Below are 12,968 nucleotides of genomic sequence, written 5' to 3'. Positions count from 1 at the left end.
ACGTGGCGATGGTACACAGAAGTTAAAATTTAGCAGAAATACACGAAGAAACACAGGACCTGTCATGAAAGATTTTCTTACCCATGACAAAAAATTTCTTAAAAGAATAAACATGCAAATGAACAAAGCCAAACAACACAACTGCTTAAAGTTTTTGATAATCTTCTCTCACTTCGTCTGCCATTTTTACAAGAAAAAAACTGAATTGTGATAGCTTTTGCCAATGAGGATTCACCAGGCTTATCCTTGAAAGTCAGTAAAAATAAATATGCATTTGGGGATGGACTTTGAGCATCCTTCAAATTTGGATGGCCTAGTTGCTTTGCTGTGATGTAATCGGCTTTATAAGACGCACTTGGAAGGATGCAGCACCTGGATTTGGACGCAGCCACTAGCCCTTTTTCCGAGACACACCCTGCCAGCAAATCGGCGTAATACTACTGCAACGGTGTACGCGCCACGCCAGGATGGCATTGTGTGAATTTTGCGGCATTCGTTCCGCCTTGCTTGGTAGTAATATTGCTGTAATGGTATGTCTTATAAACAGTTATTGCGCCATGGTGCAACAGAGGGATGTGTCATGATAACGTGGGGAGTTGCCACAGCGCTCCATGAGCATCTCTATGTTAGAGCTGAAGCTCAGATCATCAGTGACTGCACATTGACCGATGGGGACAGACACCTTTAGGAGTGGCTTTTAAAAAAATACGTAACAATCGCGGCTTCAATAGCAATAAAAAAACTAGTTATGTCCAAGATAAACGGAAGTCTGTGGCATCACAGAGACCGCCCCCATACCCTCTTTATGCCACTATCGCCTAATATTTTATAAAAAAGGACACGATTGCGCCACATTACCACCACGCTCTGGCCACTTATAAACGACCTAAGGGTCCCTGATGCTGCAATGGCGTCGCGGCTAATTGACGGCATTGTTTTGTGGCTACTGACTGTAGGGGATGTTACTTTAATGTGAGCACAGAAAGATAAAAGGTCCATTTTTTGACAGCATAATTAAAACCTCTGGGTGTCCTGACACTCGACAAGAGCCAAATGCAAATTCAGAACTGCATTTACATCCTGGAGCTTTCACTTTTCTTGCGATGTTTAGAATTTGAATGGACACCAAATTAAGACAGTATGCAAACATCTGTAAAAAACTTCCTGAAACCTTCGAAGTTAGAAACTTATGGATTGTAGATTACTCACGCATTGCCTGGGGTTTTTAGATTATCTGGTCTCTGTGAGGGTCAGAGGTCGCTTAGACCAGACTGGTCAGAGCTCCTCATGCAGAGCGCTGCTCAGATACTCACTCTGCATTGAAGCCGTTGACATGTAGGATCCTCATCTGCTTCACTATGGTGCTCTTTCCTGACTCTCCAGCTCCTGAAAATCAAAATCAAAAACTTTATTGACAATGATCAAGAGGACAAAAATACATTTGGACCCGAATTGCTGCTTAAAGGATGTTTAGAAAATGTCCAGTAAAAAGATGCAGATGGAGAATTCATTTGGGATTTTATGTTAAGACTCAATATTATTTTGTATTAATAAGTGAAGCCAACATGTTCTAAAGAAAACGAATAATTGAAAAGGACCACGTGATTGCTCAAAAAGTGTTTTGTTTTTATTTATGGAATAATGACTTCACACATATCCATAATATGAAATAAAAAGTTACATCACCAAAAGAGTATTTCAACAAGATGCATCATATTTGTCTTTTATAGTCAAAGGTCATAAAACGATCTTTACAGTTTGTGCTTTGATTTAAGAACTTCCATAAAACACATTTGCATCATGCAAGTGTTGCATTTCTGCACGCTTTACTACGTATATTTTCCATTATAAATTTCAGTTTGCATAATGCTGTAAAATCTTGTTTCTTTGCACAACAAACCATTTGTTTTCTTTTTTTAAGTATAAAACAGCCTTTATTTCAACTTCTGAATTCCCCATCTCTCCATTGATTAAAACAAATTCAGTTCACCAAACAGCTAAGTTCATTATAGTACATTAAGTCCTGTGATGTCATGTGATCATAGCCTATGATGTAAATTACTCTGCAAAACAATCCCAACACCAGAATTATGATCTTCCTGGTTAATTCATTATGGACCATCACAGTAAAACTCTAACAACAAGAACATTATGCCAAAAAATAAATAAATAAATACATCAATTTAACAGGAAATGTCACATTGTGCTCTAATTGTAATATCATACCACATCTGTAAAAAAAAAAAAAAAGATGAAGCAAAATTAGGGCTGGGCAATAAATCGAAAAATTATCGTTATCGAAATTTCTGGCTCTTATCGAGATAATTGTTCCCATGTCAATAAATCTGATAATAAAAAAATTAAAAGATGTGTGCAGGTTGGCAACTTTCATGGCCCTTTAAGAAGCAGTACCACCTTGAGTCACAGAAAAATGTGACTCAATGTAATACATGTGACAGCCCCATCTAGTGGACAACTTTTGTTTCGGCGCATACCTGTAGTTATCGTCCATTCATCGTCATTGAGATGAAATCATCAATATATCGTGACATTGATTTTAGGCCATATCACCCAGCTTTAAGCGAAATCCTTACTGAATCAGAGAGCAAGTTTTTCAGTACTGTTGGTCGGTCACTTAGTTTTGATGATTAGTTTTTTATATTATTTTCACAAAGCACAAAAGCACAACATTTCTGAAGCTGAATCCGTTTTTGAGCTCTGAATTTAAATGTTAAATTTAAACTTTATGCATTGCTCAGTGTTGAAGTCAGACACCTAAATAGTTAAGAGTACGTATAATGCAGACTTAGTGAACATAAACATACATTTGAATTCAATTCTGCAATGGCACTTGGCTGCCCAAGGATGTGCCTGACTTTACATCAGCTTTACTAGAAACAAACATCTGCCAATGCAGATGTGTAAAAAACTGTAAACATTGGCCAGATGTTTCGATCTACCCCTATTCATTGTTTTTAGATTTAACATCAATTACCTGTTGGGTGAATTCTGCATCAGTCTGCAATAGCTGCCTGAGAACCATCATCATGGTTAGTTGGAATAAAAATCTACAATTGGCTGAAGGGTGAAGACCTGCACTCAATTAAGCCCATTTCAGGACTTCTGCATGTAGTCAGGTAATTTACTGGCTCACCTGCAAATTAAGCTAATGAATTAGAGGTACAGGAAGTTGCATTAAAAGGTAGCGAGAATATCAAAACAAGGAAGGTGGGGAAGTCCACATAGCAAACGTTGATCAGTCCATGATTTGAATAAAACATGTTACTTCTCTACTTTTTTTAACCCAATTGTCGTGACCAATAAACTGGTGCATTACCATCACCGACTGTCCTTCACAGTTTTCCTCGTGAGTTTTGCTGTTTAGAGAATTCATGCAAATGATTCCCCATCAGCCACAGTTGTTAAATGCATGACAGTCTTCACTAAACTTACAAAAATCAGCTGTAACCAGTCTATAGTGTACTCCTAGTGTTTTCAATATCTGCAAAAACTAAAATGGGTGTGCTTTCCTCCTCACCTTAAAAGTGTATGCATGCAAACTGTCCACATGATCAGAAAACATACTCCAGCTAAGAAAACCTCAGCAGAGATGTAGGTAGGAATAACTAAGCTAGTGTTTCACAGCTAACCTATATCCTGGAGAATCAGAGTGGGGTTTTTAGAGGCTCAACAATGTACAAGTTTACAGAAACCAGCAGGAGCACAAGTACAAAAGTCAAATACAACATAAGACATTTAACATAAGTGTTATCTTTGAGGGATAAACGTGTAGAGAAGCCAAGTTGGTCCAATGACAAATGTCTATAGAACCACCTTTTTATCAGCAAGAATTTGAAGCAATTTTCTTCTGTTTGAAATTTTTACGGAATATTTTTGGTTAATTCATTTTTCAACATTATTTTTGTTTGTTCTTTAGGTTTGCGGGCATTTGCTTATGTGCAGCTCTTTTACACTTCAGCCACAGCGGGTGGAGGTCTGGACTTTGGCTGGTTTATTGCAACACCAGGATTCTTTTTCTTTGTCAGAAATCTTGTTGCTTGAGATCATTTTGCTCCATGGACCAATTTCAGTCAAGTTTTTGGCTGTCCATGTATTACCCAAGAACAGTGTGGTACACTGAAGACTTCCTGGTCAACTCAGGGACACTGTTGCTGAAGAACTAGCCCACATCTTCATACCTCTACTGCTGTGCTTGACAGTTGGCGTAAGAAGTTTGTGATGATTAAGCTGTGTTACTCTTCAGTTTCATCTATTTAAAACAAAAATGTTCTTTAGGTTTTTAGGGGCATTTCAGCAACATAAACTTGAGTTGGTTTCAACGCAACCAACTTTGTGGTACGATGACAATATGATTCCCATCCAGCGTGACGTCGGACAGAAATTAGTCCTTGGCTACAATCTGGCATGTTTTAAATGGTGCATATCATGTTTTGTCCAGTAACAGACTGTGCCAATCACATAAATCAATAAATATTAAATTTTTGAATATTGGAAAAAGATGGAAAAAAATATTGGTTGACAACATCGGCCTGTTTTTTTTAATAGGACCGACACAGATATGTTAAAAAATGACTAATGCCGACATATCGTCCATCCCTAATCTGCAGTGACGCCGACGTTGTCAACGCTGTCGTGGTAAAGAGATTTCCTGGTCAATCTATGTTCCATCCCTCACCTATGGTCGTGTGCTCTGGGTAGTGACCGAAATGAGATCACGGATACAAGAGGCCGAAATGAGTTTTCTCCACTGGGCGGCTGAGCTCTCCCTTAGAGACGGTGAGAAGCTTGGTCAGCCGGGAGGGGCTTGGAGTAGATCCGCTGCTCCTCCCCACCGAGAGGAGCCAGTTGAGGTGGCTCAGGAAGTCCGAGCCTGTCTGCTTAGGCTGCTGCCCTTGCAACCTGACTCTGGACAAGTGGATGAAAATGGATGGATGATATATCCTGATTTGTAAAACCTGAGAATTAAATGGTTTACTCTTTACCACATAATCCCAAATCTGACCTCTAGCCCTGGTTTTAGATCTACTTGCCTTTTCCCATAATGCATCTTCAGTTGACTCACAAACACACAAAGCAAGAAGGCCAATTATTGTGTTAAAGTACAATCCAGAAACCAGGTCTTTATCAAACTATGTTAAACTTCAGTTGCATCATCAAAATCACATTTTAAAAACAAATCTAAAAAAATACATGCAACACCAATGGGATCATTTGCATGAGTAGGTGCCAGGTACAAGAGCCTCATCAGGTTAGACTGTAGGCAGACCTTTTAAGTTTCCATTATTATTGCTTCTCATCTTAGGCCTAGTCCACACGTAGCCGGTTTTTTTTAAAAACAAATATCCACCCCTCCAAAAACTTGCATCCACACCACCTCGTTTAAAAAAATAAACTCTGTCCACACGTACCCAAATAAATACGTTGTTAAGAACATGCCAGACCTGTAGGCGGCAGTACTTCCCCCGAATTGTATCCAGTCAGCGTAACTTTTCGTCTTCCACAAGGAGCAGTCATTCCGCTTGCAAAAACAAACAAGTAAAAAGCGCTTGGACAATTGATAAAGCGAGCGCAGCTCTGAGGGCATCCATACTGTCGGCTAGTGTAAACACAGGTCGCACACGTGATGTCAGCATTTTTTGTCGCGGAAAAAGACGTTGCGGACCTTAAAACTCCGGTTTTGTCTGTCCACACGCAGACACCCAAAACAGAGAAAACGCAGATCTTCACTTTGGCCGGAGTTTTTAAAAAGATCCATTTTTGTGTGAAAAAACTCAGTTTTCGTGTGGATGACAGGCCAAAACGTAGAAAAATATCTACATTTTGGCAGATCCCCGGCTATGTGTGGACAGGGCCTTAGTGTGAATCTGTGTGGATTTGCACATGTGCCTTTGGTGCTATAAATAAACTAAATGTTTCATTGACAATGTCAGTAATTAATGTAGCTTAATTGAACTGATCAATAAGTCCGATGACTATTATGTGATGACCTCCGGGCAGCTGCAGGAGTTCACCAGTTCGATCTGCTGCTTTTCAATGACATATTCCAGATGTTATGGTGGCATTATTCTTCTTTCACTTTAGTGGGGTCCTTAAGAAAATCTAGCATGTAATGATGTACGTTTTGCAACTAATACACTAAATTAAGAAAGGGAACAACCATCATTGCAGGGATTTTTATCCGAATCTTGTCCTGCAATCCAAAAGTCACTACAACTTCCTCCCAAACAAAAATACGAACTCAGTCCCCCTTCAGTGGCAACAGTCTAATCAAAATATTAGGATTTTTCACAAGAAACACCACAGTCTGTTACGTGTGATAACAAACCTGAGAGCAGACATGCAAGCATGGAACAGACTACAGCTTTTCAAGGAAAGTTAGCCACTTATTTGTCTCTTATGTAATGTCAGAGAGTCAGCCCACCTCCGTTTCACACACATTCAACCACATTTTGAATCTTACATGTTGGTTTCTCTGCTGTCAGTTACACCGCCACCTCCTTTTATTATTTTTGCATTAACAACCATAAACTCAGATAAATATTTTATGCATAGTTGCTGCTGCAAATGTCAAACGTGTGCAAAAATTAACCATAAAAAGCATGAAACTAAGTTTTGATTTATTGTGCAGTAGTTGGTTGTGGATTTCCAGATCAATGGTGAAGCAGAAGTTTGGGTGTTGACAGCTATTCTGACAGCAACATGCAGAAAAGCCAGGACAGTGTTGCATTTTTAGACTTGTGCAATGGGAGTCACACTGTTGACAATGATTCCCAAAACAACATCCCAGAAGGTTATGCAGAGAGGAAGCCATCTCTGTGCAAACTCACAGGACAACAGAAGAGGTTTTAACAAATCAAACTCACCTAGTAGTAGTAGTCTGTGTGTTGCTCTGTAGATCTGTTTGTCCTTCTGGAGCTGCTTCTCTATCTTTTTGTTTGCTTCTCTCTGTGCCTTCTCCTCATTTCTCTGGTCTTCAGTCTTACTGTTGCCCAAACAACCCATCTTCCCGCAGGGAAAAAAAACCCAAAAGGAAAAAAAAGGGGGTTCTGGGGAGAAGAGGAGGTGGAAAAAGTAGTAGTGAAGGGAGGGAGGGGTGATTTGCAGAAACAAAAATAGGAAAAACTATTTCCCTGTTTTCACGCTCAGGTTTGGCAACAATGTCACACACACGAGTTTAACGTTCCCGTGGTTGACTTGTCCATAAAGCGGGTTTGCGATCAGAAAAAATGACAGGATACTCTGAGGCCGCCTTCTCAGTTTGCAGATTTCTTGTAGGTTTTTTCCTCCTTCACATGCAGTAAAATGTTTGTTTTTACCTTTTCTTTCTTCCCCGACAACGGTTATCCACAGCTTTTGTTAGGAGACCAAAAAGCGGGAATTCACCTCGAACGGAGGCAGCAAAATCAGCCTAATTTGCATCTCCAAAAGCCCGGGTCTTGCGTCTCACTGCTGCCCGTGACAAGGAGCTGAACTCGGCGTGCATGAAAAGCTCGCCCGTGCTGTGGCGCGGCTCGTCTCCACGTCGCCTCTCTTCATAAACATCTCGAGAAGTCAACCTTTGCTCTATTAATCGGTGTCTCTGTCTCCCCGAAGACTATCTTTGACCCCCAGCAGCAGGAAGGGAAATAATATTTACACCCAAACGAGCTACATGTGTGATATTCTTCTTCCTTCCGTCGTCATCCGGCTTCTTCTCATTCTCTACATCCAATCAGGCCGAAGACCGCTCCAAACGCACTGCGGTTCTTTCCTATTTTGCCAAAATAAACCCCGCAATTTGTCCTCCTTGTGTGTGATGGCTGTTCCTTGCTGTATTTTTCATCCAAAGGGGCCTTCTCTCCCCCTCCGCTTTTGTTGCAGAAATGTGTTATCAGCCCCTCACATCACCACAAAGCCTCACAAAACTGCGCACCGACAGACTCCTCTTCAGAGAAAAAAAAATCAAGGATCGATTCCCGATGAATGCCACCACAAGAGGAAAAAAGCAAATAGTAAAAAAAAGCCTAACGAAATGGAAAAGAAAACGTGACCAAGATGTCAGGATCTCTCGAAATGTATCCACGTTTCTTCTTGCAGGTGAAAAATCAACCCCCGCTGTCAGGCTCAGCTCGTACAGCTCACACACACACACACGGCCTATAAATGTTTACACACCTACAGACTGGCTTACAAACATACATTTACACATATGCCCCTTTGAATCCGAGGTGGGTAAACACGCCACAGGCTTGACACTACATGTGCATTTACATTCAGAAAAAATAGGACGCGGGGTTGTTGTAGCAGCACATTCCCACCGTGAAGGCCGCTCCTCTCCGGGCCGTGTGGTCGAGGAAGGTGAAAGACGGCAAAAAAAGAACCCGATTCTTCGAGGGTTTTAACTTCTCTTTTTCTCTATCTTGCTTTCTCTCCCTCTGAGAATAGTAGCCTACATTGAGGAAATAGACAGCGCTGAAGAGACACGGGGTGGGGCCACACAGAGCTCATTGAACCCTGGGAAGGAAGGACCGAGAGAGGAGAGGCCGCTGCGCTTTGTCACGTGACTCTTGTGATGAATTGCGTCATGACGCACGTTGGTGCGTAGATAACAGCGCCATCTTTAATTTGGAAAACAAATGAAATAATTTACATGCCTCTTAACAACGTTCTGACATATTATAGTCTGACAGATTTTTTTTTCCTAAAACCGTTTAGCCTGAAATACCTTTTTCCAGACCTTTAACCCTGAAAGTTTTTTCCTGAGACCTTTTAGCTTGAAATAAATTTTTCTAAGACATTTTAGTCTGACGTTATTTAGTCAGAAGTCTGATGGATGAATGTAGCCTGATGTTTCTTTCTTTATGGTCTGATGTCCGACACCTGATGTCCTAAAATAGACCCAAGTCACTTTTGTCCTTTTCATGAAGGTATTTCCAGCAGATTTTTGAAGTAATTATAAAAGTTAACTATTACAGTGCCTAAAGCATTTTACTCTGACAGGAGCATGTTCATACTGCCAGTTTTATTCTAACAAATGTAATCAATATGCAGATTGGAAAAAAATCTATGCTAATTTAAATATATAATGTTTCAGAGGGAAATGTAAATACACAATGTTGGGTAACAGGACCAATATGTGCTACATATATGTCAAATTAGCATTTTATCTGTAATTATTATTGGCATAAAGGAACCTTTTAGCTGCATCAGAAAATGTAGACAATAATACATCTTGAATAAGTAAATCACTAGACATCTTATGATAATAACATGTGCTGTTTGGGTAAAATAATCAGATTTGATGTTTTATTAAACACCAGCCTAAAGTACATAAAAAATAAATAGAAAAAACATGGAAAACAAAAATGAATAAATGTAATCAGTTTTATTTGTTGTTAAGTCTGATTGACACTAGGTGGTAGCAATTTTCAAAATTTGACAAACAGACTCGGTGTTGATTTACTTTTGCCAACAAGTCATTTCTAATAGTATATGGTATTTTCATTTATCTCATTCTGATTCTGTGTTTATATAAAAGAAAAGTCTAGTTTAAAAGCATTGAAAGTTAATTTGCTCTATAAAACTAACTAATGTCTGAAATTCTAAACCGAGTAATCTGGATGCAAGTTCAGGGGAAGTCAACCTGCACAGACTGAGTACTGAGGGTATTTTCAGTTCTTTGGAACATTTTCTGTAAACCCAGAAAGAAGGCTGTGGGGAAAATTCTCAGTAGATCAACAGCTTCTGAAACTCTCAGACAGGACTGACACCAACAACCATGCCACATTCAAAGCCACTTAAATCAAATTTTCCACCTCACCACGCAGGGGCGCAGATAGGATTGTCAAACTGGGGGGGACAAAGTTCCATGTACCCTCCCCCAAACACACACACACACACACACACACACACACACACACACACACACACACACACACACACGCTAGGGCTGTCGCGGTAACCGCAAAAATGAAATATCGCAATATGAAGAAACCCACCACGCTGCATCATGGGCCACCGCGATTACTGAACTTGGTTCAACTCAATGATGCATGTTGAGAAGGATGGCTGCACTGGTATCAAAACGAAACGTTACTTCGCTCCTTTGGGAGCACTTTGGTTTTCAGTACGTCAGCTGCTGCGCAGCCGAGTCCTTGGCCGAGACAGAGCTGCCACCAGCGGCAAAAAAAAAAACAAAAAAAAAAAACGCTCGGAGACCTGCTGAAGTCCCGGACAAGCACTGCTTCTGCAACCGTCCTGAAGAGAGTTTGAGCCGAGCTGGAGCTCACTCGCTACCTGCAGGAGGAATGCATCCACCCTAAAGAAACCCCCCTGACATGGTGGAGCAACAACCGGGAGAGATTCCCTTTGCTCGCCAGAGTCGCACGCAGGTACGTGTGCGTTAGTGCAACGAGCTCACCATCCGAGAGGGTTTTCAGTGTTGCTGGAAATGTTGCCACCCCTCTCAGATCCTCTCTCAAACCGTGTATGGTTAACATGCTGGTTTTCCTTGTAGGTAACAAGGACGTGACCGAGCTATAAATCACCGTCATTCGTGTGTGTGAAAGTGAAATGATAGTGCCCCCCCCCCCCCCCCCCCGCGCGCGCGTCCGGTACATGTAATTTTTTATGCTCGATTTTAAACAACTAAACAAAATGGGGACTTGTTTGTTATTTGTTAGATGCTGCAGCCAAATTTGCATTTAAAAGTTTAACCTTCTCCTGAATTTTGTTGTTTTTAAGTTCAGTCGGACTCCGACTGTCAGAGAAACAAATGTTACTGCGATCTGTGTTGTTACTGCCCTTTGATCTGCATTCAGTAAAGCGTTATAAAAGAAGGCATGGCAATTTTTAACTTTTTTTAAATGTGTAAACATCATGTTTAGATACTACTGCAATAAAAAAGGGCTGCAATAATATCGCACACCGCAATATTAAGCCACCCTGAATCACCGCAGGAGGAATTCCTCAACCGCGACAGCCCTAACACACGCACACACACACACACACACACACACACACACACACACACACACACACACACACACACACACACACACACACACACACACACACAAACTATTGCAAGCGCCTTAACTAGAGCTCAGTCAGTTTGTGTAATTTCATCCAACGGTTTACGTAAAAACTAACACTTTTATATACGTGTTTGAAGCCATTATGCAGTGGAACGCTGGCAGCAAAGCTCTGCCTGATCAACACTATGAATGATAAATGATCCTCACTTGCATAGCGCTTCTCAGAGTAAGGACTCCAAAGCGCTTTACACTACAGTGTATCATTCATCCATTCGCACACACATTCAAACACTGATGGTGATAAGCTACGATGTAGCCACAGCTGCCCTGGGGCGCACTGACAGAGGCGCCCCACTATTTAATTCAGTCATTTGTTATTCTTCCAATCAATTACTAACCAAAACCTTATGCTTTATGCAAAACATTAAATGACTGTCAGCATACCAATCTTTACAGAAAACATAAAAGCCCTAAAAAAACTGCACATAAAATATAATTAAAAAACGAAATTCACTTATCACTTAGAGCAGTGATTCCCATCAGCCTGACCAACAGATGTTCCTTCGTATTTTTACATTATTTAGAAATTTTCATTATATTTGGAAAGTTTTTATTTATATATAAATGTATAAATCTCTTTTAAATTTTAAATGTTACTTTTATTATGATTATGTGGCACACTTTGACTTCCATATTGAACACATTGACATCTGCCTCTTTTTTTTTTTACATTGCTGCTACGTCTATCATGTTAGCTGGGTTTTTACCATAGTTTCTAGATCCATCACGTCCCAGAGAAGGTTAAACAAACATCAAACCCAGCGTTTGGAGCTTGTAAACTCCACTCATGCAGCACCAGCTGTCTGATGCTGCAGCAGCGTCAATCGTCCCGGCTGGATGAGTGAATTTCTTCATCAGTCAATAATCTGCTTCATAATCAGAGTCAGTCATTACCAGACAAAGTGATCAGTCAACAAAGACCAGATCTGCCGGCAATTGTACGTTTTATCTAATATTTGCGCTCTTCATGCTGCACGCATTTCCTCCTCTCCCCGACTGGGAGCCTCACGGCGGGAGGCTTCGGCGCTTTTAACGAGTAAGTCCCAACACTGACAACAATGTACTGAAACTAGAACCAACATGCATAAACGGACAGATCGGTCCCGCCTACTTACACTGTTGGTCTTTTTTAAATACCAGTAATCGTTGCTTGCCTTTTTCGCTTCATCCTGCATCCTAGCAGCAACCACTTTGGCGCCTCTGGAGTCGGTGTTTGTTTACGTCATGCTGCATTCAGTGTAATTGGAAAAAGGAGCTTCAAGCGCTTTACCTCCGATTTTGTTTTCTTTCTGGCCTTAGTTGGGGTGGACGGATCGGGGTCGATCTGAATCTTGGGGGGGACAGATCCCCCCCCGTCCCTCACCCTATCTGCGCGCCTGTCACCACGTCCTCCATGCCTAAATGTGTTGATTCGCTGTCGTGTGTAGTCTTATGGTCCTCAAGCAACAGAGCAGGAATACCCATCGACATATAGCGTATACCTAATGAAGAAGGCAGTGATCAGATGTGGTCAGCTGTTGATGCCATCATAAACTTGGATTGTTCTGACAGGTTGTCTCTTGTTAGAGCTGTTGCCTTGCAGTAAGAAGGTGCTGGGTTCGCTTCCCGGTCTGGGATCTTTCTGCATGGAGTTTGCATGTTCTCCCTGTGCATGCGTGGGTTCTCTCCGGGTACTCAGGCTTCCTCCCATAGTCCAAAAACATGACGGTTGATTGGTCTGTCTAAATTGTCCCTAGGTGTGAGTGTGTGTGTGACTGGTTGTCCTGTGTGTCTCTGTGTTGCTCTACGATGGACTGGCTCTCTGTCCAGGGTGTACCCCACCTGATTGCCTGTTGACTGCTGGAGATAGGCACCCCCCGACCTTACATGGAC

The 12,968-nt window shown here is 41.2% G+C and overlaps 1 protein-coding gene across 1 annotated transcript in view; it reads right to left on the bottom strand.

Annotated features, from left to right (window-relative positions):
- gnas (GNAS complex locus) overlaps positions 1 to 8,546 on the bottom strand; it is a 39,355-nt gene extending 30,809 nt beyond the window's left edge. Inside the window, exons 1-2 of the mRNA XM_070544731.1 lie at positions 6,885 to 8,546; positions 1,314 to 1,386 (exon numbers count right to left, since the gene is read on the bottom strand). Of these exons, the coding sequence (XP_070400832.1) occupies positions 1,314 to 1,386; positions 6,885 to 7,023 (212 nt within the window). The 5' untranslated portion in view covers positions 7,024 to 8,546. The remainder of the gene's footprint in view (positions 1 to 1,313; positions 1,387 to 6,884) is intronic.
- Positions 8,547 to 12,968: the final 4,422 nt, after the last annotated feature.

This window comes from Nothobranchius furzeri, chromosome 15 (assembly GCF_043380555.1).
Source record: "Nothobranchius furzeri strain GRZ-AD chromosome 15, NfurGRZ-RIMD1, whole genome shotgun sequence".
Lineage (NCBI taxonomy): Eukaryota > Metazoa > Chordata > Actinopteri > Cyprinodontiformes > Nothobranchiidae > Nothobranchius > Nothobranchius furzeri.
The sequence above is the reverse complement of the archived record's forward strand: the minus strand, read 5'-3'. Positions and strand labels throughout refer to the sequence as shown.